The sequence below is a fragment of the Amblyraja radiata genome, chromosome 4 (assembly GCF_010909765.2).
Source record: "Amblyraja radiata isolate CabotCenter1 chromosome 4, sAmbRad1.1.pri, whole genome shotgun sequence".
Lineage (NCBI taxonomy): Eukaryota > Metazoa > Chordata > Chondrichthyes > Rajiformes > Rajidae > Amblyraja > Amblyraja radiata.
Window position 1 is genome coordinate 73,555,378 of NC_045959.1, and position 26,449 is coordinate 73,581,826.

Consider the following 26,449-nt stretch of genomic DNA (forward strand, 5'->3'; position numbering starts at 1 on the left):
CATATTCTATCCTTGAGGCACAGCTGAAATTATTGCATGAATGTTATAACAGACTGTGCTCACAACATTTAAAATTACTTTGTATCACAGCGGGACAGGCAGCATCTCTGCAGAGAAGGATGGGTTGGCTCGAGACCCTTCTTCAGACTGGTTAGAGATAAGGGAAATGAGAGATACAGACAGTGATGTGGAGAGATAAAGAACAATGAATGAGAGTTATGCAAAACAGTTCTGTTCCAAACTATGTAGGAAAGAACTGCAGATGCTGGTTTAAATCGAAGGTAGACTCAAAATGCTGGAGTAACTAAGCAGGACAGGCAGCATCTCCGGAGAGAAGGAATGGTGGACATTTGGGGTCGAGATCCTTCTTCAGACTGATGTCAAGGGAGTGGGCGGGATAAAGATAGAATGTAGTCAGAGACAGTAAGACTGGTGGGAGAGCTGGGAAAGGGGAGGGGATGGAGAGAGAGGGGAAGCAAGGGCTATTTGAAGTTAGAGAAGTCAATGTTCATACTGCTAGGGTGTAAGCTACCCAAGCAAAATATGAGGTGCTGTTCCTCCAATTAGCGCTGGGCTTCACTCTGACAATGGAGGAGGCCCAGGACAGAAAGGTCAGATTGAGAATGGGAGGGGGAGTAAAAGTGCTGAGCAACTGGGAGATCAGTTGGGTTAAGGCGGACTGAGCGGCGGTGTTCAGCGAAACGATCGCCGAGCCTGCACTTGGTCTCGCCAATGTACCGAAGTTGACACCTGGAACAGCGAATACAGTAGATGAGCTTGGTTCACTTGCACCTCCTCCAACCTCATCTACTGTATCCACCGTTCCAGGTTTCAACTTCTGGACATCGGCGAGACCAAGCGCAGGCTCGGCAATTGTTTTGCTGAACATCTCCTACTCCCCAGATATCAGTCTGAAGAAGGGTCTCGACCCGAAACGTCGCTCATTCCTTCTCTCCAGAGATTCTGCCTGTCCACTGAGTTACTCCAGCATTTTATGTCTATCTGTTCCAAACTGTATTGTATCTCAGAACACATTAAATAAACATGATTGAGAGCCAAATCTCCTTCATCATATCAATGTAAGTAGCTTATTTTTCTTCCACCTGATCATCATTGATGTAATTTTTTTCTTGTAATTTCAGAAATTCATGAAGAAATGGATTCTAGCCCACTTGAAATTGAACAAGGCAAGGCAACCAACTAATCTAGTTTGAACCCACTTTCGTACCTATTGCAAACATGCTTATAAAGATATGGGTCCCCCTCCATTTCAGATGCAACCCACCACCTCTCTTGCAAGAAAGATACCAATGATCCAAAAATCTGTTTCCCTGTGCCCCACACCAACTCCTCAGCCATGCATTCATCTGTTTTATCTTCCCATTCCTACCTTTATTAACACATGGTCCTGAGAGTAATCCCAAGATTACTTGGCTTGACGTCCTGTTTTGAATCTTTCGACTCGCTACCTATATTCACTGTAGAGTACCTCATGCCTTTCCTATTTATGTTATTTGTACTAAAATGCACAATGAGCTCTGGCTACTTGTCAGGGGTTGTTCAGGGCTTCTGTGGACGTGTCATTGTTCTCCTGTCAAATCATGCATGATTACTCACCCTCTGCCTCTGCCGCCACGCCAAGACATCCTGGACACTGGCACCAGCCTTTCATGCATGATTTGACAGGAGAACAATGACACGTCCACAGAAGCCCCGAACAACCCCACCAGGACTAGAGGGTGTGAGCGAGAGGGAGAGTTTGAGTTGGCTGGGTCACTATTCCATGAAGAGTAGGAGGATGAGGGGAGATCTTATAGAGGTATACAAAACCATGAGAGGAATAGATCGGGTAGATGCAGTATTTTATCCAGAGTAGGAGAATCAAGGACCAGAGGACATAGGTTCATAGTGAAGGGGAAAATATTTAATAGGAATCCGAGGGGTAGCATTTTCACACAGGGTGGTGGGTGTGGGGACTAAGCTGCCAGAGGAGGTAGTTGAGGCTGGGACTATCCTATCATTTAAGAAACAGTTGAACAGGTACATGGATAGGACAGGTTTGGAGGGTTATGGACCCAGCGCAAGCAAGTGGGACTAGGTTACCGGCGATATTGTTGGCCGGTGTGGGCGAGTTGGGCCGAGGGGCCTGTTTGCACACTGTATTAATCTATGATACTATGACTTAATGACCCTGTGACCTCCGTCTCTGTTCACGTAATCATCCCCCCTCCAAATTCAATTGAATGTACAGGAGATAGATAAAATACTTGTTTGAGAGGTGCTTCAACGATAATCTCTCGTCCAACATCAACAAAACCAAGGAACTAATTGTTGTCTTTTGAGATAGGAAGTCGGGAAACTGCATTTCAGGTTGTATTGGTGAAATTCCTGTGCATTAACATCATTGATAACTGGTCCAAGGCCCAGTACATAGATATAATCATGAAGAAGGTGCACCTGTGCTACTTTCTTGCAAGTTTCAAGTGATTTGGCATGTCACTAAACATTCATCAAGAATGACCTACATTTGCTGATTAACTCATGGCCACAGGGAGAACTTGCAGTTTCACACAAGCAATACTCAAGGTCTGGGTTGAATCTGGGTTACTTGAGCTGGGAAGGAAGCAGCATTGTCTGCCCAAGGAAATGGGAAGTGTGCAGGAAAATGGAAAATTGTAACAAGAAATAAGATTAGTCCTGATCTCTCCCCTCCACCTTCGGGACCTCACAGCCTTCGAGACCTCATGCTACGTGAAACATTATTGATCTGTCTTGCAATTTTCCATGCATTCTTTGCCAGACAGTTCTGTTCCAAGCTCAATTGGATCTCAGGACAAATTAAATAAAATTATTGAGAGCCAAAGTTCCTTAACCAATTCAATGTGAGTAGCTTATTTGTCTTCCACCTGATCAGCATTGCTGTAAATTTTTTTGTTGTAATTTCAGAAGTACATGAAGAAAATGATTCTGGCCCCCCTGAAATTGAACAAGGCAAGGCAACCAGCTTATCTAGTTTGAACCCACTTTAGTACCTATGGTTATAAAGATATGGGTCCCCCTCCAGTTCAGATGCAACCCACCACCTTTCTTGCAAAAGAGATACCAATGGTCCAAAAATCTGTATCCCTGTGCCTCACGCCAACTCCTCAGCCATGCATTCATCTGCTTTATTTACCCATTCCTACCTTTATTAACACATGGTACTGGGAGTAATCCCAAGATTACTTGGCTTGACGTCCTATTTTGAATCTTGACTAGCTACCTATATTCACTCTGGAATACCTCAATCCTTTTCCTATTTGTACCAAAATGCACAATGATCTCTGGCTACTCACCCTCTCCCTTGAGCACACACTGCAGCCACTCCAAGACATTCTGGACACTGGCACCAACCTTTCATGCATGATTTGTCTTCCACCTGATCTTGGCTTGACGTCCTGATTTGAATCTTTTGACTAGCTACCTATATTCACTCTGGAGTACCTCATTCATTTTCCTATTGATGTTATTTGTACCAAAATGCACAAGAGCTCTGGCTACTCACCCTCTGTCTTGAGCACATCCTGTAGCAACTCCAAGACATCCTGGACTCTGGAACCAGCCTTTCATGCATGATTTGACAGGAGAACAATGACACGTCTACTGAAGCCCCGAACAACCCCTGGCGACCCTGTGACCCTAGTCTCTTTTCACGTAATCATCCCCTCCAAATTCAATACCAAACTCCAAGACCTTGGCTTCTATATTCCTTTTGCAACTGGATCCATGACTTCCTTATTGGGAGGCCTCAACTAATATGGATCAGGAACAATATCTCCTCCTCACTGCCTCACTAACCATCAACACTGATGTACTTCAAGACTTCTTGCTTAGCCCCCCCCCCCCCCCCCCACTACTTTCTTTATATCCAAGATTGTGTGACACAGCACGGCTTCAATGCCATCTAAACATTTGCTGACAACATATCTGTTGTCGGCCAAATCACAGGGTATGATGAGTGAATGTACAGGAGAGCGATAGAATATTTGTTTGAGTGGTGCTGTAATTATGCTCCTCGAGCTAACCCCACTTAATCTAGTTCAGTAAACACCGAGTCAAGTACTGGACCACTAAACTTTATTTTATGAAACAATAACGAATACAATACCGAACCACTGCAGGATCAAGCCTTGTCTCAGCTTGTCCAAGCCCTTGAGCCTCGTGCAAGCAGATACCTCCAAAAGGTTACGCAGTCCCAAGCGCCTCTCCAGAAGATCAACAAGGATCCTCGTGGGGGTTACCTTTTATAGGTCATCGAACCCTGTGGGGCAGAACTACATGGGAGTGGTAACCCCTATAAACCAATCACAGATATTGATTACATTAAAGTGTTATTGATAGCTACCCAACCCAATTACAGAGCACCTCATTACAATGTTTCTACAGAAGCTTCTGGAAAGAAGTCAGTTAACCCAAGTAATGCAACATTCTCTTGGGGAGTATAAACAATTCAAACAAGTCTTCACACTTCAGCCAATCATCAAACACTAACACAAACACCTTGCAACATTATTAACAGTATTTACAACCCTTCTGCAGTTGGCCAATCCTGATAATGCATCTGCAACACCTTCATCTCTACAAAGCCTTCATACATTTTAACAATAGGGAGGACATCTGGACCTCACCTTATCTGATATTTCAATCTAGGACCCAGACTTTCTGGTACCGGCTCGCAGCTTGCAGCTTTACACAGAAATTGACCAAGCAGGCCCTGCATATGCAAAGATCCTCCATTTTATAATAACTCTATTTTGGCCAATATTAACAGTGCCACAACGATAATTTCTCATTCAACATCAACAAAACCAAGGAACTAATTGTTGTCTTTAGAGATGGGATGTCGGGAAACTATGTGCCAGTTTTTATTGGTGAAATTCCTGTGCATTAACATCTTTGATAACCGGTCCAGGGCCCAGCACATAGATGTAATCATGAAGAAGGTGCACCAATGCCTATACTTTCTAAAGTTTAAAGTGATTTAGCATGTCACCAAAAATTCACCAAGAATACCCGAGAGTAGCTTATTAACCTACCAGACATGGCAGTGAAACTAAATCACCCCAGGAGAACTCATGGCCACAGAGAGAACGTGCAGTTTCACACAAGCAATACTTAAGGTCTGGGTTGAATCTGGGTTGCTTGAGCTGTGAAGGAAGCAGCATTGCCTGCCCAAGGGTATGGGAAGTGGGCAGGAAAATGGAAAATTGTAACAAGAAATAAGATTAGTCCTGATCTCTCCCCTCTATCTTCGGGACCTCACAGCCTTCGAGACCTCATGCTACGTGAAACATTATTGATCTGTCTTGCAATTTGCCATGCATTCTTAGCCAGGCAGTTCTGTTCCAAGCTCAATTGGATCTCAGAACAAATTAAATAAAATGATTGAGAGCCAAAGCTCCTTAACCATATCAATGTGAGTAGCTTATTTGTCTTCCACCTGATCAGCATTGCTGTAAATTCTTTTTTGTAATTTCAGAAGTTCGTGAAGAAATGGATTCTGGCCCCCCTGAAATTGAACAAGGCAAGGCAACCAGCTAATCTAGTTTGAACCCACTTTAGTACCTATTGCAAACATGGTCATAAAGATAAGGGTCCCCCTCCAGTTCAGATGCAACCCATCACCTTTCTTGCAAAAGAGATACCAATGGTCCTTCTGTGGCAGATAATTCCACAAATTCACAATTCTCTGGGTGAAAATGTTTTTTCTCATCTCAGTTTTAAATGGCCTCCCCTTTCCTCTTAGACCAGGTCTTAACCTGGGGCTCGAGACCCTCGTGGGAGTCGTTTGGGGGTTTTCCAGGGGTCATGAAGGGGTTATAAATAACATATCAATTTGTTGAGCCCATTTTTAGGTACCTAACAAAGGTACATACCACACACAGTATTTTGTTCGGGTATGTGTGTACGTATACGCACACAAACTGTGTGCGTTGCGAACCATGTCTGCCAAGAAGCGCACGTATAGTGAAGCATTTCTCAAGTTCAACTTCACTACCATTGTTCAAAAATCCATGGTCAAGCCACAATGTGTTATCTGTGCCAAGATTTTGAGCCACGAGTGCATGAAGCCAGGCAAACTGAAGATCCATTTGGAGTCTTGTCACAGGGACCTGGCAGGGAAGGCCATAGATTAAAACGAAAAGAAGCCGCATTCAAGGATTCCTGCATCGATTCGATGGGTCACTGCACTCGTCAAAATGAAGCAGCACTGGAGGCTTCATACCGGATTGCTTAACAAATCGCACAAACTAAGAAACCTCACAGCATCGGTGAAGAGCTTATCAAGCCATGCCTTTTCGAAGCAGCAAAGTTGGTGCTGGGGGAACAGCAGTCAATCAAGTTCGGGCAGATTTCCCTTTCGAATGACAGTCAAAAGTCGAATCTCGTATATGAGTAATGATATTCTGCTGCAAGTAGTGAGCGCTGTGAAGAGCAGTCCAGTGTATTCACTGCAACTGGACGAGTCAAAAGATGTTGCCTCATGTTCCCAACTGCTAGTCTACGTTCGTTACCTCGACGGAGAAGTCATGAAGGAGGAGTACCTGTTCTCTGAGCCATTGGCCACTACCACTCGGGGAGAAGATGTGTTCAGAATGCTGGAAGCCCTCATCAAACATGAGCTTGGCTGGGAACGATTTGTCAGGGTGGGTAGAGATGGGGCACCTTCCATGGTCGGAAGCAGATCCAGCCTCAAAGCATTCGTAAAGGATGTCTCTCCCCATGTCTCCTTTACCCACTGCATGATACATCGCCATGCTTTAGCGATGAATACTCTCCCTCCTGGTCTTCCAGAAGTGCTTTCAGATGGGGTGAAGATTGTGAACCACATCCGAGGGAGCGCAACAAACTAGATTCTTCTGAGCGATGTGTGAAGAAATGGGCACCGATTTCACTATTGTGATATTCCACACAGATGAGCGCTGGCTTTCACGTGGTAAAGTTCTCAATCGTGTGATTCAACTTCGAGAGTAAATAGCGCTGTAATTGGTGAGAGGGTGTACCGAGATGGAGAATCAGTTTCATGAAAAGTCAAGTCAAGTTGTCACTGTTATTTCTATAGTACATTTAAAAAACAACTCTCGTTGAACAAAGTGCTTTACATTGGTGGAGGTGCTAACGTTATACAACAGTGGTTCATAGATTAAGTACATACATAAATACATACATATAGCCCTCCCTCAGAGGACGTCAAGAAAGGCTTGAGAGTAAAGATGAGTTTTAAGTCTCAACTTAAAAGAGTCGATGGAGGGGGCAGTTCTGGTGGGAAGAGGGATGCTGTTCCACAGTCTAGGAGCTGCAACCGCAAAGGCGCGGTCGCCCCTGAACTTATGCCTAGACCGCGGGATGTTCAGTAACCCCAAGTCGGCCGATCTGAGGGACCTGGAGGTGGTGTAGTGGGTAAGCAGACTTTTGATGTAGGTGGGGGCAAGCCCGTTAAGGGCTTTGTAAACATAAAGAAAGATTTGAAATTTATTCGGAACTGCACAGGGAGCCAGTGGAGAGAGGCCAGGATCGGGGTGATGTGGTCCCTTTTTCGGGTGCCCGTCAGTAGTCTCGCTGCGGCGTTTTGGATCAGTTGCAGGCGGGACAGGGATGATTGGCTGATGCCAGTGTAAAGGGAGTTGCAGTAATCGAGGCAGGAGGAGATGAATGTGTTGATCTTTTCGAGGTCATCAAACTGGAGGATTTTTTTAATTTAGCTATCGTCCGAAGCTGGAAGAAGCTAGCTTTTACCACGGCATTGACTTGTTTGTCAAACTTCAATGCTGAGTAAAATATCACGCCAAGGTTTTTGACGTGAGGTTTGAGTAATGGGGTAAGGCTTTCAAGGCTGCCTGCTATCGTTTTGATTGAGTCCAAGGGGCCGAGAAGAATGACCTCAGACTTACTCTCGTTTAGTTGGAGGAAGTTCGGGGCCATCCAACACTTTATATCCTCGAGGCAGTGGATAAGGTTAAGTAGATTTGAACGGTTGTTGGGCTTCAGGGGGAGATAGAGTTGTGTATCGTCTGCATAGCAATGGAAGGAAATGCTATGCCGTTGAATGACTTGGCCTAAGGGGAGCTTTTACAGGGAGAAGAGATTGGGGCCAAGGATGGAACCTTGTGGAACTCCACAGCAGAGGCTGGCTGGGGAGGAGAAAGAGTTGCCTATGTTCGTAGAGAAACTCCTACCTTTGAGGTAGGAGATGAACCAGCTCAGGGCAGTGCCATCAATACCAACCCCGTATCAGAGACTAATTAGGATGGTGTGGTCAACAGTATCAAATGCTGCGCTGAGGTCGAGAAGGAGCAGGATTGCAGGATTACAAAAGATGCAGGAAGAACTGTTCGTGATGAAGGTTGCTCACTTGGCTGACCTGTCACTTCAAGGAAACCTCCCAATGCTACACACGGCTCGTGACAAAATGGCAGCGTTCAGGAGGAAGATTCACCTTTACCAGAGAAGATTCCAGGACGGTGACACGACTATCTTCCCTGAGATGACGACTCTCCTGGATGCTACGCCAGATGCTGAATGCCACTTCCACGAGGAGATCTCAACCCACCTTCTGGCAATTCACCAGGAATACCCAAGAGTAGCTGATTAACCTACCTGAAATGGCAGTGAAACTAAATCACCCCAGGAGAACTCATGGCCACAGAGAGAACATGCAGTTTCACACTAGCAATGCTCAAGGTCTGGGTTGATTCTGGGTTGCTTGAGCTGTGAGGAAGATGCATTACCTGCCCAAGGGTATGGGAAGTGGGCAGGAAAATAGAACATTGAGCCAAGAAATAAGATTTCTTGAAAATAGAACATTGAGGCAAGAAATAAGATTAGTCCTGATCTCTCCACTCCACCCACCCCAACCCAATACTTTCAGTCTGTAGAAGGGTCCCAACCCAAAACATCACCTATTGTTTTTTCTCCATAGGAGCTGCCTCACTCGCTGCGTTACTATAGCACTTAGTATCTACCATTGGTATAAACTCACATTTGCTGTTCTTCATTTCTACATGTGCTTACTGTATGACAGTGATATATTAATAAACTCCCTGCTCCTATTTCTTGCGTACTTAGTTAAGGGTGCCTCACAGCTCAAGTGACCCGAGTTCAATCCTGACCTCTGGTGCTGTGTATGAAGTTGGTACATACTCACTGTGTACAACGCACATTTCCTCGCGTACTCTAAAAATGTGTGGGCTGGTAGTTGCTGCTAGTGTGTAAATTAATGGTACAAATGGGATGGGCTGAACGAAATATGGAGAAAATAAAGTGGGTTATGGTAGGATTAATATAAATCTGAGTATGTTATGGTTGATGTGCACTCGGAGGCCCGAAGGGCATGTTTCCATGCTCTGTCTCTCTTTGACTATTATGTCCTATCCTTGAGGCACAGTGTATGATGCAGAATTTATTGCATGGATGTTATAACAGACTATGCCTCATGGAAACATCTAAAATAAGTGCCATTTAGCACTTCGAGCCTGCACCACCATTCATTGTGATCATGGCTGATCATCCACAATCAGGAACCCGTGCCTGCTTTCTCCCCATATCCATTGATTCCGCTAGCCCCTAGAGCTCTATCTAACTCCCTTTTAAATTATTCCATTGAATTGGCTTCTACTGCCATCTGTGGCAGAGTATTCCACAAATTCACAACTCTCTGAGTGAAAATGTTTTTTCTCATTTCAGTTTTAAATGGCGTACCCCTTTACTCTTTGACTGTGGCCCCTGGTTCTGGACTCCTACAACATTGGGAACATTTTTCCTGCATCTAGCATGCCCAGTCCTTTTATACATTTCAGTAAGATTCCCTCTCATTCTAAATTCCAGTGAATTCCAGCCCAGTCTTTCCCATCTTTCCTCATATGACAGTTCTGCCATCCTGCGGTTAACTTTGTGAACATATGCGGCACTGCCTCATTAGCAAGGATAGCCTTCCTCAAATTGGGAGACCAAAACTGCACACAATACTCCAGATGTGGTCTCTGCAAAGGCCCTCTTTACTCCAATACTCAAATCATCTCATCAAAGCTCCTTAACCATATCAATGTGTATCTTATTTGTCTTCCACCTGATCAGCATTGATGTAATTTTTTTTTTGTAATTTCAGAAATTCATGAAGAAACGGATTCCAGCCCCCCTGAAATTGAACAAGGCAAGGCAACCAGCTAATCTAGTTTGAACCCACTTTAGTACCTATTGCAAACATGGTCACAAATATACGGGTCCCCCTCCAGTTCAGATGCAACCCACCACCTCTCTTGCAAAAGAGATACCAATAGTCCAAAAAACTGTATCCCTGTGCCCCACGCCGACTCCTCAGCCATGCATTCATCTACTTTATTTACCCATTCCTACCTTCATTAACACATGGCACTGGGAGTAATCCCAAGCTTACTTGGCTTGACGTCCTGATTTGAATCTTTTGACTAGCTACCTATATTCACTCTGGAGTACCTCATTCATTTTCCTATTGATGTTATTTGTACCAAAACGCACAGGAGCTCTGGCTACTCACCCTCTCCCTTGAGCACATACTGCAGCAACTCCAAGACATCCTGGACACTGGCACCAGCCTTTCATGCATGATTTGACAGTAGAACAATGACACGTCTACTGAAGCTCCGAACAATCCCTGGCGACCCTATGACCTCAATCTGTTAACGTAATCATTCACTCCAAATTCAGTACCGAACTCCAAGACCTGGGCTTCTGTATTCCTTTTGTAACTGGCTCCATGACTTCCTTATTGGGAGGCCTCAACTAATACGGATCAGGAACAATATCTCCTCCTCACTGCCTCACTAACCATCAACACTGATGCACTTCAAGATTGCTTGCTTATCCCCCCCCCCCCCCCCACTACTCTCTTTATATCCAAGAATGTGTGGCACAGGACGGCGTCAATGCCATCTAAACATTTGCTGACAACATATCTGTTGTTGGCCAAATCATAGAGTATGATGAATGAATGTACAGGAGAGAAATAGAATACTTGTTGGAGTGGTACCACAACGATAATCTCTCGTTCAACGTCAACAAAACCAAGGATCTAATTGGTGTCTTTGGAGATGGGAAGTCGGGAAACTATGTGCCAGTTTTCAATGGTGAAATTCCTGTGCATATTCCCTCAATATTCTTGCTATTGAGGGAGTGCAGCGTAGGTTTAGAAGGTTTATTCCTGGGATGGTGGGACTGTCATATGCTGAGAAAATGGAGCAGCTTGGCTTGTATGCTCTGGAATTTAGAAGGATGGGATAGGATCTTAGTGAAAAATATAAAATTATGCCATTGAGCTGAAAAGTTCAGAGTGTTACTGCCAGAGTTCCTGTTTTGCAACTTTGTATCGGAGTATGTTGGAAGCTCTGAGAAATGATTTTAACTAGAAAAACCATTTTAAATCCAAAGTCTTGTTAGTTCTTTGAACATTTTCATTAATAACTCGAGAAGTAAAGCATTAATTTTTCAGATCAGTAGATTTTGGACTCCACGGGAAAAATCTCTACCGGAATATGTAAATCTTTTTCGAGAAGATCTGATTACACACGAACAACACACACACAAATAAATACACATCCAAGATCAGACTTTTAATAGTTACTAGACCAAGGGGGACCCGTTGGGTCCCGACCCCTCAATGCGCGGATGTGGGGGGGGGGGGGGGCAGCCTATGGCGTCACACACACACACTAACCACCCCACATGAACACAAACCACCCCCACCCACCCCTCCCTCACAGACACACACACACTAACCACCCCCTGGATATTATATTAATATTATTAATTCACTAATTTTACCCCATCCCCTGCCCTATCCACTCACGCCTAGCTCCCAACTCGCAGGCACGGCTAGAGAGGGGGCGGGAGAAAGGGCAGGAGCAGAGAGGGGGCAGGGGCAAGGGCAGAGAGGGGGCAGGGACAGGGGCAGAGAGAGAGAGCAGGGGCAGGGGTAGAGAGAGGGCAGGGACAGAGGGAGGGCAGGGGCAGAGTCAGAGAGAGGGCAGGGGCAGAGAGAGGGCAGGGGCAGGGGCAGGGGCAGGAGAGGGCAGGGGCAGGGGCAGAGAGAGGGCAGGGGAAGGGGCAGAGAGAGGGCAGAGGCAGGGGCATGGGCAGAGAGAGGGCAGGGGCAGAGTGACTGCAGGGGCAGGGGCAATGAGAGAGATGGGGCAGGGGCAGAGAAAGGGCAGGGGAAGGGGCGGAGAGAGGGCAGAGAGAGGGCAGGGCAGAGGGAGGACAGTGGCAGAGGCAGAGGGGGTGGGGGGTGCAAAGAAAGAGCGGGAGGGCGCAGAAAGGCAGTGGGGGCAGAGAGGGTGGGGGGTATAGTTTGATTGGTGGGGGGGGGGGGGGTGATCGCGGCATCACATGGAAGGGCTGTTCCCGAACGCAATACTCCCTCAATCCAGCTCCAGCTCCAGGCTCCAGCTCCGGGCTCCAGCTCTGCACTCCAGGCGCCAGAGCGAGGCCAGGGGGAGAGAGTCTTCAACTATGATCTTTGGTCATCAGTCCACGGCCCGACTTGCTCGTTCTTTGTGTGTCTCTTTTGAATAACGGGGGGAGGAGGGGGGGGGGGGGACGCCACTCGCTGTGCAAGACGTCCTCAGCGAGACCATCTTGTTTATTTTCAAAGTCATTTCAGATTATTGAATATTTTGATTAATAACTCGAGAAATAAAGCATGAATTTTTCAGATAAGGCGATTTTTGAATTCACAGGACGAATCTCTACCAGAATTTACGTTAGCCCGTCGTTTTTTCGAAAAGCTGTGAATATACACACACACACACACATCCAAGATCAGAGTTTTAATAGTTACTAGACCAAAGGGGACCTGTTGGTCCCGTCCCCTCAACGCGCAGTTGCGTTGAGGGGGGCCGGACTGTGGCATCACACACACACAAACCACCCCCCCCCCCCCTCACACACACACACACACTAACCACCCCCCTTGATATTATATTAATATTATCCATTCGCTCTTTTTACCCCATCCCCACCCTATCCACTCACGCATAGCCCTCAACTCGCTGGTGCATCTGGAGAGGGAGGGGTTTGGAGAGAGAGGGGCTGAGATGGGGGGAAGGGAGGTGAGGGTGGAGGGGGGAGTGGGGTGGAGAGGGGAAGGGGGTAGAGAGGGGGGGAGAGAGGGGAAGAGGACAGGAGAGAGAGGAGAGAGGCCAAGGGACGGGTAGAGGATGGGGGGCGAGAGGAATGGGGGTAGAGAGGGGGAAGAGAGAGAGGAGGAGAGAGGGGAGAGGAGGGGAGGAGGGAGAGGAGGGGGGAGAGGAGGAGGAGGGGAGAGTGGAGAAGGGGGGGAGATGAGGAGGGGGGTAGAGGAGGGGTGGAGAGGAGGAGGGGGGAGAGGAGGGGGAGAAGGGGGCGGGCAGCGGGGAGCACAGCTGGCATCAACCAAAGGACTGCGAGTTCAGCGGCTTCAATCCAGAGCTCGTGGGTGGGGGGTGGAGGGGTTGTCACAGGGGAAGGCTGGTTCTCGAACGCAATATCCCTTCACTCCCAGCTTCAGGCTACTGGCTCCAGGGCCCGAGTACGGGGCGAGGGTGGAGTGGTCGGTTGGGGTGACATCATTAGCAACTCGTGGAAGACAGCGCAGGCCGAGCGAAGCAGATCCATTGTGAAATCATCACGTCATCAGCCAAAGCAAGCGGTTTTATTTTCTGAGTTACTTCAGATTTTTGAACATTTTGATAATAACGAGAAATAATGCATGCATTTTTCAGATGAGGCAATTTTGGAGTCGCTACAGGAATATTTAAAATGTTACCGTTAAGGCGTCGTTTTTTCGAGAAGATTTGATTACACACACACACACACACACACACACACACACACACACACACACACACACACACACACACACACACACACACACACACACACACACACACACACACACACACACACACACACACACAAGATCAGAGTTTTAATAGTTACTAGACTAAGTGGGACCAGTTGGATCCCAGCTTTACACGGGAGGGATGGTCTCCCAACGCAATATTCCACCTCTCCACCAATTCCAATATTGCTGGCCAGTGAAGGGGGGGGGGCTTTCTGGAGTGCTAGCATGGGGCTGTGGGCCAAAGGGTCGCTTTCCAGAGGGCTAGTATGGACATTGTGGGCCGAATGGAATCTTGGGCTGGAAACTCAGTCACTGAAACCACTCACACTCACACACACTCACTCACTCACACACTCACACACTCACACACCCACTCAAACACACACCCACACACTCCCACTCAAACACACACCCACACACATACACACACACACTCACACTCACACACACACATACACTCACATACACACATACACACACACACACTCACACACACACACACACACACACACACACACTCACAAACACACACACACACTCACACACACATGCACTCACAAACACATACACACACACACATACATACACACGCACATGTACACTCACAAACACATACACACACACTCACTCACTCACACACTCACACACTCACACACCCACTCAAACACACACCCACACACTCCCACTCAAACACACACCCACACACATACACACACACACTCACACTCACACACACACATACACTCACATACACACATACACACACACACACACACACACACACACACACACACACACTCACAAACACACACACACACTCACACACACATGCACTCACAAACACATACACACACACACATACATACACACGCACATGTACACTCACAAACACATACACACACTCACTCACTCACACACATATGCACTCAAACACACACACACACTCACTGACACACACCATATATATGGCAGTAAACTTTCTTGAATACTCACACGGCTGAGTGCGGCCTCTCCACTTTGGGGCTTCCACAGTCAGCGGCACTTCCGCAATCAGCGTGACCTCTGCACTGACCGGAAATTACGCAATCAGCACGACCTCTGCACTCACCGGAAATTACGCAATCAGCGCAACCTGTCCACGAAGCGGAAGTCACGAAATGAGCGGGACTTTTGAACCAAACAGTCGGACCTAATAAAGCATTTATTCCTTCCAAACACAGTCAGACCTAATAAACCATTACAGTTTCAAGAACATGCAGGGCAGCAGGCCAAACAACTAATGGCATTGCCATTAAGGGCTAACAAATCATCTATTGCAAGTACATTGCAGACTCACAGTTCAGTTGATTCACAGCTTAGAATGAGAGTCGTGGCCTCTCCCTCGCGATCTTGCAGAATGACTGAGTCATTTCCAGGTATGCGGGGTTTTATTGTCCTGCCACCCCACCCCCGGAAGAGGCGTTACCTTCATCGCGGTGACTAACAGGTGAGAAGATCACAAGGTTTTTTAAACACTCATAACTTTTTTATTTTTCATCGATGGGAAAAATCCTCAGGGCCTGCTCAGCGGTGGAAGACTGTGAGTAAGATGGCCAAATATCATAGCGATATATGGTAGCGTTTTTTCTAAAATCAATACACAGCACAGACAGGAAGTGGTCAAGATGAGATTATTAATTATATAGATCTGGATATGGATGGATATGGATATGGATGTGCACTCGGAAGCCCGAAGGGCATGTTTCCATGCTCTGTCTATCTTTGACTATCATGTTCTATCCTTGAGGCAGTGTGTGATGCAGAATTTATTGCATGGATGTTATAACAGACTATGCCTCATAGAGTTGAATATTACTTTGAATCATAGCCTTCGGGACCTCGTGCTACGTGAAACATTATTGATCTGTCTTGCGTTCTTCCAGGTATTCTTGGCCAGGCAGTTCTGTTCCAAGCTCTATTGGATATCAGAACAAATTAAATTAATTGATTGAGAGCCAAATCTCCTTAACCATATCAGTGTGAGTAGCTTATCTGTCTTCCACCTGATCAGCATTGATGTAATTTTTTTCTTGATAATTTCAGAAATTCGTGAAGAAAAGGATTCTAGCCCCCCTGAAATTACTCAAGGTAAGATCATATGAATAGTTATTGAATAGACTCCATTGTCAATTCTATTAATTGCAAAATACTATTTTAATTTAAATCATTCTAGCCTTCAGTCATTTTTCTCTTTTCAACATGTAGTTTACTTCATGAGGATGAAGTAGCAGATAATTTCATATTTAAAAAAAGCTCTTTGAAACATTAAGGGGAAGATTAAAAACTTTCTGGATCCCATTTAATCTTTTCTTGAGAAACATCTGTATGTACTGTCCTAGCCTGAAGCTATTCGTGTGCAATGTCCCAACCAAGAATCAAGTTCTTTAGAAAGAAATGCAACAATACATTGTCTCATTGGTATCCAGAACCCTTACAAGAGTGCCTACATTTGTAAGAAACTAATACAGAAAGAAAATGAGAAGGAATGATTAAAGCTTGAAAATGATTTGCAATATGTTTAATTAAAAGCTGAGTTTTAACGTGATGTTGCACGGAGAAGTTGGTATTGATGAGTGAGATGAATCATCCAGTAATGCATTTTAAATGTGAATACCTTTCAGTGGGTTTTTAACCAAACCACAGTATTCCTACACTGCTTCCAAGTTACCAGATCATTCAAGGCAAGTTAGTGATTTAATATAGTTGTGCTGTTTTAGAAAACATTCGGATGAGAAAGAAATCTCTGAACTCATGTTTGAGACCACTTTTCTTAAGTGCAGATGGATATGAATCTATATTCTTACATTTTTGAGGAATTTATCAAGAAGAGAACTTTAGCTCCCAGAAAATATTAAATGAAAGAACATTTGAATGTTAATGACCAGATCTCTATTTTCACTAAATCCTGCTTCTAATCAAGTCAACTATTTAATTGTCATAAGTACTTGCAACAGATCAAGAACATTCTTACTTGCTGCAGCTTTACAGGCCTAGTAATACAATAACACACAAATACATATACAATAATCAATAATTTAAAAAATCAATAATGAGTAATACCAGATCATAATAATACCAAACCTGAAGTCGGTGGTGAAACCAAAGCAAAGTCCATTGTCGGTCAAAGTTGTTGAGTTATGAACCTGGAGTTCATAATTTTCAGGCTACTGTACCTTCTTCCTGATGGTAGTAGTGAGATGAGAGCATAGCCAGGATGGTGTTGATCTTTTTGTTTAAGAAGGAACTGCAGATGCTGGAAAATCGAAGGTAGACAAAGATGCTGGAGAAACTCATCGGGTGCAGCAGCTTCTATGGAGCGATGGAAATAGGCAACGTTTCGGGCCGAAACCCTTCTTCAGTCTGAAGAAGGGTTTCAGCCCGAAACTTTACCTATTTCCTTTGCTCCATAGATGCTGCTGCACCCGCTGAGTTTCTCCAGCACTTTTGTCTACCTTTGGTGTTGATCTTTGATATTAGCTGAACTTTGAGGCAGCGCCTCCGACAGAAAGTTCTGATGGTGATATCATCCTAGCCTTCAGTTTTTTTTTCCTGATAACACATATTTCATTCATTAAGACTTACATTATTTTGTGCTATTTTGTTTTTCCAAAAATCCAATTTGACCCAATAAAAAAGGAGCATTCAACAGTGGATAGAGCCTCCCTTTAATAAATAATGTATTAGATGGCAGATGGAATATAGTGTAGCAAAGTGCGGAGTTATGCATTTTGGTAGTAGGAATAAAGGCGTAGACTATTTTCGAAACGGGGAGATAATCTAGAAATCAGAGGTGCAAAGGGACTTGGGAGTGCTGGTGCAGTATTCCTAAAAAGTTAATCTGCAAATCAAATCGGTAGAAAAGAAAGCAAACTCGTCTCTCTCTAGTGGCGGCATGCTGTGAGGTTGTACATCGTTTGCTCCCTTAACTTTTAACTCCTTACCACTCTTACCACTCTTTCAATGTTACTTGTTATTACTTGATTTCAAGACACGGTTGAACCTTGTTTAAAGTGTTGATAACACTTTTATACGTTTCAACCATGTAAAGGATGGAGACAAGAGCAAAAAAAACTTCTCCAAGGAAGGAGCGTGTTGAAGGTGCAGCTTCTGACTCCGGTACCTTAGAAGCAATATCGAAAATGAACGGAGAAATGAACACAAGATTCTGCGGTTTGGAAGAAATGATGAAAGGAATTTTGAGCAAATTGAAGGAAGTTCAAGACAAGCTAATTATGTTACAAGATGAACCTCGTGAACAGAAGGAACAAATTGATAACTTGCTAATCTTGGGTCAGGAAAGAGATTTGAAGATTAAATCATTGGAACGGAAAATGACTGAAATTATTCGGGCACTCGAGCAATATAAGACTAAAAACATGGATCTGGAAAACAGAAGCCGTCAACTGAATCTGTGAATTGTTGGTTTGCCTGAAGGTCAGGAAGGGGACAATGTTATAAAATATGTCTCTAAAATGATAAAAGAGACTTTCAACATCGAGCTGTATGAAAATCTTCCAATTTTGGATAATGCGTTCAGGGTCGGGAAGAAAACTCAAAGATAAACCATGACATCTGATCGTTCGGTTTCACTTTCTGCGGATGAAGGAGAATATCCTCCGAGCAGCAAAAAAGTTGGGCATGGTTGAATTTGAAAGATGCAAGTTTCGGTTTGTTCCTGATTACAGTCGTGAGCTTATGGGACTGAGAATGCCTTTCCATAATGTAATGTCTGAGTTTTTTAAGAAACAACTACGCCCTGTGTATATGACTCCCTAATGGTAACAGCGGATTTTTTAACAATCCGCAAGAAGCTTCCAGCTTTCTGGAGGCTTATGAGGGTGGACACTGAAGCCGCGACGGGGAGTTATTGATAGCCGACTGGCTAGATTAGATAGTTACGATTGGAGATTTATTGTCCCTATTTTGACAATATATCGCTCTGTAAATGATTAAGAATTTAATCGGATGAGTTATTTTCTAATTACTTTTTAGAATTTTAGTATGATAGTATCAAACTCACTAGAATTTAGAAGATTGAGGGGGGATCTTATAGAAACTTACAAAATTCTTAAGGGGTTGGACAGGCTAGATGCAGAAAGATTGTTCCCGATGTTGGGGAAGTCCAGAACAAGGGGTCACAGTTTAAGGATAAAGGGGAAATCTTTTAGGACTGAGATGAGAAAACCATTTTTTACACAGAGAGTGGTGAATCTCTGGAATTCTCTGCCACAGAATGTAGTTGAGGCCAGTTCATTGGCTATATTTAAGAGGGAGTTAGATGTGGCCCTTGTGGTTAAAGGGATCAGGGGGTATGGAGAGAAGGCAGGTACAGGATACTGAGTTTGATGATCAGCCATGATCATATTGAATGGGTCGAAGGGCCAAATGGCCTACTCCTGCACCTATTTTCTATGTTTCTAAACCATAACTTTTACGTTCTCTAAGATATTGTTAATTTAATGTAATGGTATTATACATTAACTTTTAAGATCTTCTTTGTTAGCTCTTCCACTTTTAAAATGTACTCTAAAGGATTTCCCCCCCTGTCTTTAGACAAGTGAAGCAGTTCTTGTTTTTCACAGTTTGCACATACTTTTTAACCATAATATTAATTTTTTTGGCTATTGAGTGGTAAATATACCTTTTTTAAAGGTTTGGAGCTGTCATTAGAAGGGGGTAGGGGAGCGGTTAGGTAGCGTACTGACTGCCTACTGGTTAGTTTCGGGCTTTGCATGGGTGGGGGGGTGGGACTTTTGCTTTTAGTTTCGTTTTTTCTATCTGGGCAAAATTTGAACTACAAAAATGGCTGAAATGTCGTCACTTCCGGCTCCGCCTTAGATTTTTCTCCTTCCCGTATCATAAACTGCTATGGTCTATGAAATGTCCTTTACATTCCACATGATTTTTACAAACAATATGGATAAAGTTATTAACTTCCTTTCATTGAATGTTAATGGTCTGAATCATTCCATTAAGAGGACATTTTTTTAAAGTTCTTCGTAGACTAAATGCTCAGATTATCTTTGTTCAGGAAACTCATGTAAGGAAAAATGACAATCAACGATTCTTTAAGTTTTGGAGAGGACAGCAGTTTCATTCAAATTCACAGGCGAAAGTGAGAGGAGTCTCTATTTTTATTGGGACTCCTCAATCTCGTTTGTTCATTATGAAACAATTTCTGATCCATATGGTAGATTTTTGATAATCACTGGTGTTCTTCATAACCAAAAGGTTGTTATGGTGAATGTTTATGCACCTAATATTGATCACCCTGAGTTTTTTAAACAGTTAATCACATCCTTTCCTAATTTAAATGAACATCTTTTGATAATGGGTGGAGATTTTAACTGTTGTTTGAACCCCTCAATGGACAGATCTGCATCTGATCAGGCGCTTCCAAATAAATCCACTAGTTTTATCAATTCTTTTTTACTTGACTCTGGAATGTTAGAAGTCTGGAGATTCCTACACCCAAATGACAAAGAATTTTCTTTTTTTTCTCATGTATATCATAGTTATTCTTGGATTGACTACTTTATAATAGATTCTTGGCTAGTTTCATCAGTCACTGCGTGTGAGTATGATGCAATTGCTATTTCTGATCATGCACCATTGAAACTATCAATCAAACTACCTGATTCCAAGTTTAATGCTAAACAGTGGCGATTTAACACTACTTTGCTTCAAGATCTAAATCTTGTAATTTTATTAAAGATCAGATTGCCTTCTTCCTCTTAACAAACTCTACTAAAGAAATATCCAATGGAGTAGTCTGGGATGCTTTTAAGGCATATATTCGTGGACAAATTATTTCATACTCCGCAGGATTAAAAAAACAAACTAAAAATGAAATACGAATATTGGCTGATGAGATTAAAGAAATTGATAAAATATATTAAAAAGCTCCTAGTTTAGAGCTCTATAAGAATAGAGTTGAACTTCAGACATGATTTGTTATTAGTATCACCGATTGAGAATCAGCTGCTTAAAACCAAAAGTCAATTTTATATGCATGGTGATAAATCTGGCAACTTACTTGCCAATCAGTTGAAAGCTGTGTCAGCCAAACGTCAGATTATTAAAGTGAGTAAACGGGATGGTACATTGACAGTAGACCATGATGAAATTAATAAATCCTTTCAGTAATTTTATACCTCCCTATACCTACTGATTCCAATATAATGCATGAGTTTTTAAAGAAACTGAACTTGCCAAATTTACCACATGAACCTAACACAGAGGAAGAAATAAAGAAACCAATCCTTTTGATGAATTCTGGTAAAGCTCCCGGTTTAGATGGGTTTACAGTGGAATTTTTAAAGTATTTTTCAAGTTTACTGTCTCCCTGGCTATGCAAGGTTTTTAAAGAAGCCTTTTTAATGAATATATTACCACAATCTATTTCTTTAATTCTTAAAAAAGATAAAGACCCTACTGAAGTGACATCATATAGACCTATATCACTGTTAAATGTAGATTCCAAAATTATTTCAAAAATATTAGCTATGAGATTGGAAAATATTTTACCACAAATCATTTCTGAAGATCAGACAGGTTTTATTAAAAATCATTACATACTTTAATATTAGGAGATTAATGAATATTGTATATACAGCGTCAAATAAAACTCCAGAATGTGTCATTTCACTTGATGCTGAGAAGGCATTTGATAGAGTAGGACGGGAATACTTATTCAATACACTTGAAAAATTTAAAATTGGTCCAAAATGTATCTCTTGGATCAAGCTGATATATCATATACCTCAAGCTTCTGTACTGACCAATACAATCAGAGATCCCCTTTTTTCAGGCTCTTTCGAGGTACTAGATCTTTACTGTTTGATATCGCTCTGGAACCTTTGGCCACCGCTATTAGGGAATCCCCTAATAGTTTTGGTATTGTTCGTGAGAATAGGACATATAAGCTATCTCTTTATGCAGATGATCTGTTATTATTTATCTCTAACCCTGAGAAATCTATTCCTGCAATAGTCACACTACTTAATCAATTTAGTAGTTTTTCTGGTTATAAACTAAATCTTAGTAAGAGTGAGCTTTCAAATTTCGATTTATAGACAGTTTCCATTTAGATTGACTACCGACTGTTTTACTTATTTAGGCATTAAGATTACCAAGAAACACAAGGATCTATTTAAAGCCAATTTACACCCCTAATTGACCACATCAGACAACAGTTTACTAAATGGTCACCTATGTCCTTATCTCTAATTGGCCGAATCAATGCTATTTAAATGTTTATCCTACCTAAACTTTTGTATTTATTTCAGATGATACCAATTTTTATTGCTAAATCTTTCTTTGATATTATTGACTCCAAAATTTCTTCATATATATGGCAGAATAAAAATCCCAGACTAAGTAAAAAATACTTACAGAAATTTAAAAAGACGATGGTTTGGCATTGCCGAACCTTAGATTGTACTATTGGGCAGTTAATGCTCGCTATTTAACGTCTTGTACAAAATATTTAGAAGATACCCAATGTCCAGGATGGATAAATCTTGAACGTGATTCTATGCAAGGGCTATCATTGGCTTCTATCCTATGGGCCTCGTTACCTTTCAGAATTACGAGATTCAATAAATATACGATTAACCCAATAATAAGACATACATTCCGAATATGGTTTCAATTTCGTAAATTTGTTGGATTGAATGATTTTATCTTATCGAGTCCTAACATATCTAATTTTTTCTTCCAACCTAGTACTTATCAAGCCTTTCTGTTATGGAAGAGGAAGGGATTAGCAGCTTTTCGTGATTTGTTTTTGGATGTTTTATGTATTTTGAACAACTCTCCAATAAATATAATCTACCTAACTCACATTTCTTTAGATATTTACAAATTAGACATTTTTTGAAGGTTACTCTACCCTCTTTTCCGTTACCACATCAAACCGAAATCTTGGGAAAAAATTTACATTTGAACCCTTATCTGAAAGGTTTAATAACGACTATTTATGAGTTGATTTTGAAATTACAAATAGATACATTTGATAAAATTACGAATGATTGGGAAAGAGAACTTTAAATTTCTCTACCTATTCTTGAGAGGATTCTTCAATTAGTTAATACTTCTTCAATGTGTGCAAGACATGCACTGATACAATTCAAGGTGGTTCACAGCGCTCATATGTCAAAAGATAAGTTAGCTAGTTTTTATGGTCATATAAATCCTACCTGTGACAGATGTAATTCTGAAGTGGCCTCACTGACTCATATGTTTTGGTCCTGCCCACTTTTGGAAAAATATTGGAAATACATTTTTGATACTATTCCTGTAGTTTTAGGTATTGATTTACAACCTCATCCAATTACTGCAATTTTTGGCCTACCAATGTTAGATTCTACTCATCTGTCCTGTTCCGCCCATCGGCTGATTGCTTTTACTACATTAATTGCCAGAAGATCTATTTTCTTTAAATGCAAAGACTCTAATCCTCCTACCACACTCCATTGGCACTCTGAAACGATATCATGTTTAAACTTAGAAAAAATTAGGAGTGACATTGTTGAACCCTTGGTTAAATTATGGAGAGGGTCAGAACTGGACCTAGGGTTGAGATTTTTGATTGGAGAAAGGCTAACTTTGATGAGATGCGAAATGATTTAAAAGGAGTGAACTGGGACATTTTGTTTTATGGGAAGGATGTAGAAGAGAAATGGAGGACATTTAAAGGGGAAATTTTAAGAGTACAGAATCTTTATGTTCCTGTTCGGTTGAAAGGAAACAGTAAAAATTGGAAAGAGCCCTGGTTTTCAAGGGAAATTGGACATCTTATTCGGAAAAAGAGGGAGATCTACAATAATTATAGGCAGCATGAAGTAAATGAGGTGCTTGAGGAGTATAAGGAATGTAAAAAGAATCTTAAGAAAAAAATTAGAAAAGCTAAAAGAAGATAGGAGGTTGCTTTGGCAAGTAAGGTGAAAGTAAATCCAAAGGGTTTCTACAGCTATATTAATAGCAAAAGGATAACGAGGGATAAAATTGGTCCATTGGAGAGACAGAGTGGACAGCTATCTGCAGAGCCAAAAGAGATGGGGGAGATATTGAACAATTTCTTTTCTTCGGTATTCACCAAGGAGAAGGATATTGAATTATGTGAGGTAAGGGAAACTAGTAGAGTAGCTATGGATACTATGAGTTTCAAAGTAAAAGAAGTACTGACACTTTTGAAAAATATAAAAGTGGATAAGTCTCCAGGTCCTGACAGGATATTCCCTAGGACATTGAGGGAAGTTAGTGTAGAAATAGCCGGGGCTATGACAGAAATATTTCAAATGTCATTAGAAACGGGAATAGTCCCCGAGGATTGGCGTACTGCGCATGTTGTTCCATTGTTTAAAAAGGGTTCTAAGAGTAAACCTAGCAATTATAGACCTGTTAGTTTGACTTCATTGGTGGGCAAATTAATGGAAAAGATACTTAGAGATAATATATATAAGCATCTGGATAAACAGGGTCTGATTAAGAACAGTCAACATGGATTTGTGCCTGGAAGGTCATGTTTGACTAATCTTCTTGAATTTTTTGAAGAGGTTACTAGGGAAATTGACGAGGGTAAAGCAGTGGATGTTGTCTATATGGACTTTAGTAAGGCCTTTGACAAGGTTCCTCATGGAAGGTTGGTTAAGAAGGTTCAACTGTTGGGTATAAATGCAGGAGTAGCAAGATGGATTCAACAGTGGCTGAATGGGAGACGCCAGAGGGTAATGGTGGATGGCTGATTGTCGGGTTGGAGGCAGGTGACTAGTGGGGTGCCTCAGGGATCTGTGTTAGGTCCTTTGTTGTTTGTCATGTACATCAATGATCTGGATGAAGGTGTGGTAAATTGGATTAGTAAGTATGCAGATGATACCAAGATAGGGGGTGTTGTGGATAATGAAGAGGATTTCCAAAGTCTACAGAGTGATTTAGGCCATTTGGAAGAATGAGCTGAAAGATGGTAGATGGAGTTTAATGCTGATAAATGTGAGGTGCTACACCTTGGCAGGACAAATCAAAATAGGACGTACATGGTAAATGGTAGGGAATTGAAGAATGCAGTTGAACAGAGGGATCTGGGAATAACCGTGCATAGTTCCTTGAAGGTGGAATCTCATATAGATAGGGTGGTAAAGAAAGCTTTTGGTATGCTAGCCTTGATAAATCAGAGCATTGAGTATAGAAGCTGGGATGTAATGTTAAAATTGTACAAGACATTGGTGAGACCAAATCTGGATTATGGTGTACAATTTTGGTCGCCCAATTATAGGAAGGATGTCAACAAAATAGAGAGAGTACAGAGGAGATTTACTAGAATGTTGCCTGGGTTTCAACAACTAAGTTACAGAGAAAGGTTGAATAAGTTAGGTCTTTATTCTCTGGAGCGCAGAAGGTTAAGGGGGGACTTGATAGAGGTCTTTAAAATGATGAGAGGGATAGACAGAGTTGATGTGGTCAAGCTTTTCCCTTTGAGAATAGGGAAGATTCAAACAAGAGGACATGACTTCAGAATTAAGGGACAGAAGTTTAGGGGTAACATGAGGGGGAACTTCTTTACTCAGAGGGTGGTAGCGGTGTGGAATGAGCTTCCAGTGGAAGTGGTGGAGGCAGGTTCGTTGGTATCATTTTAAAATAAATTGGATAGGCATATGGATGAGAAGGGAATGGAGGGTTATGGTATGAGTGCAGGCAGGTGGGACTAAGGGAAAATAATTGTTCGGCACGGACTTGTAGGGCCGAGATGACCTGTTTCCGTGCTGTAATTGTTATATGGTTATATGGTTAAATTCGATATGACTTGGGGAAGCTGTATTCAACATTTTCACACAATATAAATTGTCCCCTCTCCAACCGTTATAATAATTATTTTACCTTCATACGGTGGAACGGACTTGTGACAAACAGGGACATAAATTGTTGAAATTCTTTGCAGCCCAGATTTTGTTTTGCTTTTTTTTCTAATAACTTTTCTATTTTTTTCTTTTTATCTTTTTGTTTTTATATAGACAAGTTCTCTTTTAAACACTTAACTATATTTACATAGAGGCCGGGAGGTCTATACACAATGTGTAATGAATTAAAATAATTTAAAAAAAATTTAAACAAAAAAAAAGCACTCAATGCTAGCATTTATTTCAAGAGGGCTTATATACAAAAACTGGGATGTAATGTTGAAGCTCAATAAGATGCTGGTAAGACAGCATTTGGAATATTGTGAGCAATTTTGGACGCCATATCTGAGGAATGATATGCTGGCTGTGGAGAGGGTCCAGAGGGAGAGGGTAGGAAGTTCACAAAAATGATCTCAGGAATGAGTAGGTTAACCTATGATGAGCATTTGTCAGCACTGGGCCTGTACTCTCTGGAGTTTAGAAGAATGAGAGGTGACCTAATTCTAATTGTGAAAGGCTTAGATAGAGTGGTTCCGGGAGGATGTTTCCACTAGTGGGAGAGTCGAGGACTAGAGGTCATAGCCTCAGAATTAAAGGACGGTCTTTTAGGAAGGAGATG

At 42.4% G+C, this 26,449-nt stretch overlaps 1 protein-coding gene across 1 annotated transcript in view; it reads left to right on the forward strand.

The window, feature by feature from the left end:
- The window catches only part of rp1 (RP1 axonemal microtubule associated), a gene marked incomplete at its 3' end in the record, with an annotated part of 207,287 nt that overhangs the window by 123,773 nt on the left and 57,065 nt on the right, over window positions 1–26,449 (forward strand). Inside the window, exons 25-29 of the mRNA XM_033020391.1 lie at window positions 1,143–1,187; window positions 2,947–2,991; window positions 5,519–5,563; window positions 10,145–10,189; window positions 15,977–16,021. Of these exons, the coding sequence (XP_032876282.1) occupies window positions 1,143–1,187; window positions 2,947–2,991; window positions 5,519–5,563; window positions 10,145–10,189; window positions 15,977–16,021 (225 nt within the window). The remainder of the gene's footprint in view (window positions 1–1,142; window positions 1,188–2,946; window positions 2,992–5,518; window positions 5,564–10,144; window positions 10,190–15,976; window positions 16,022–26,449) is intronic.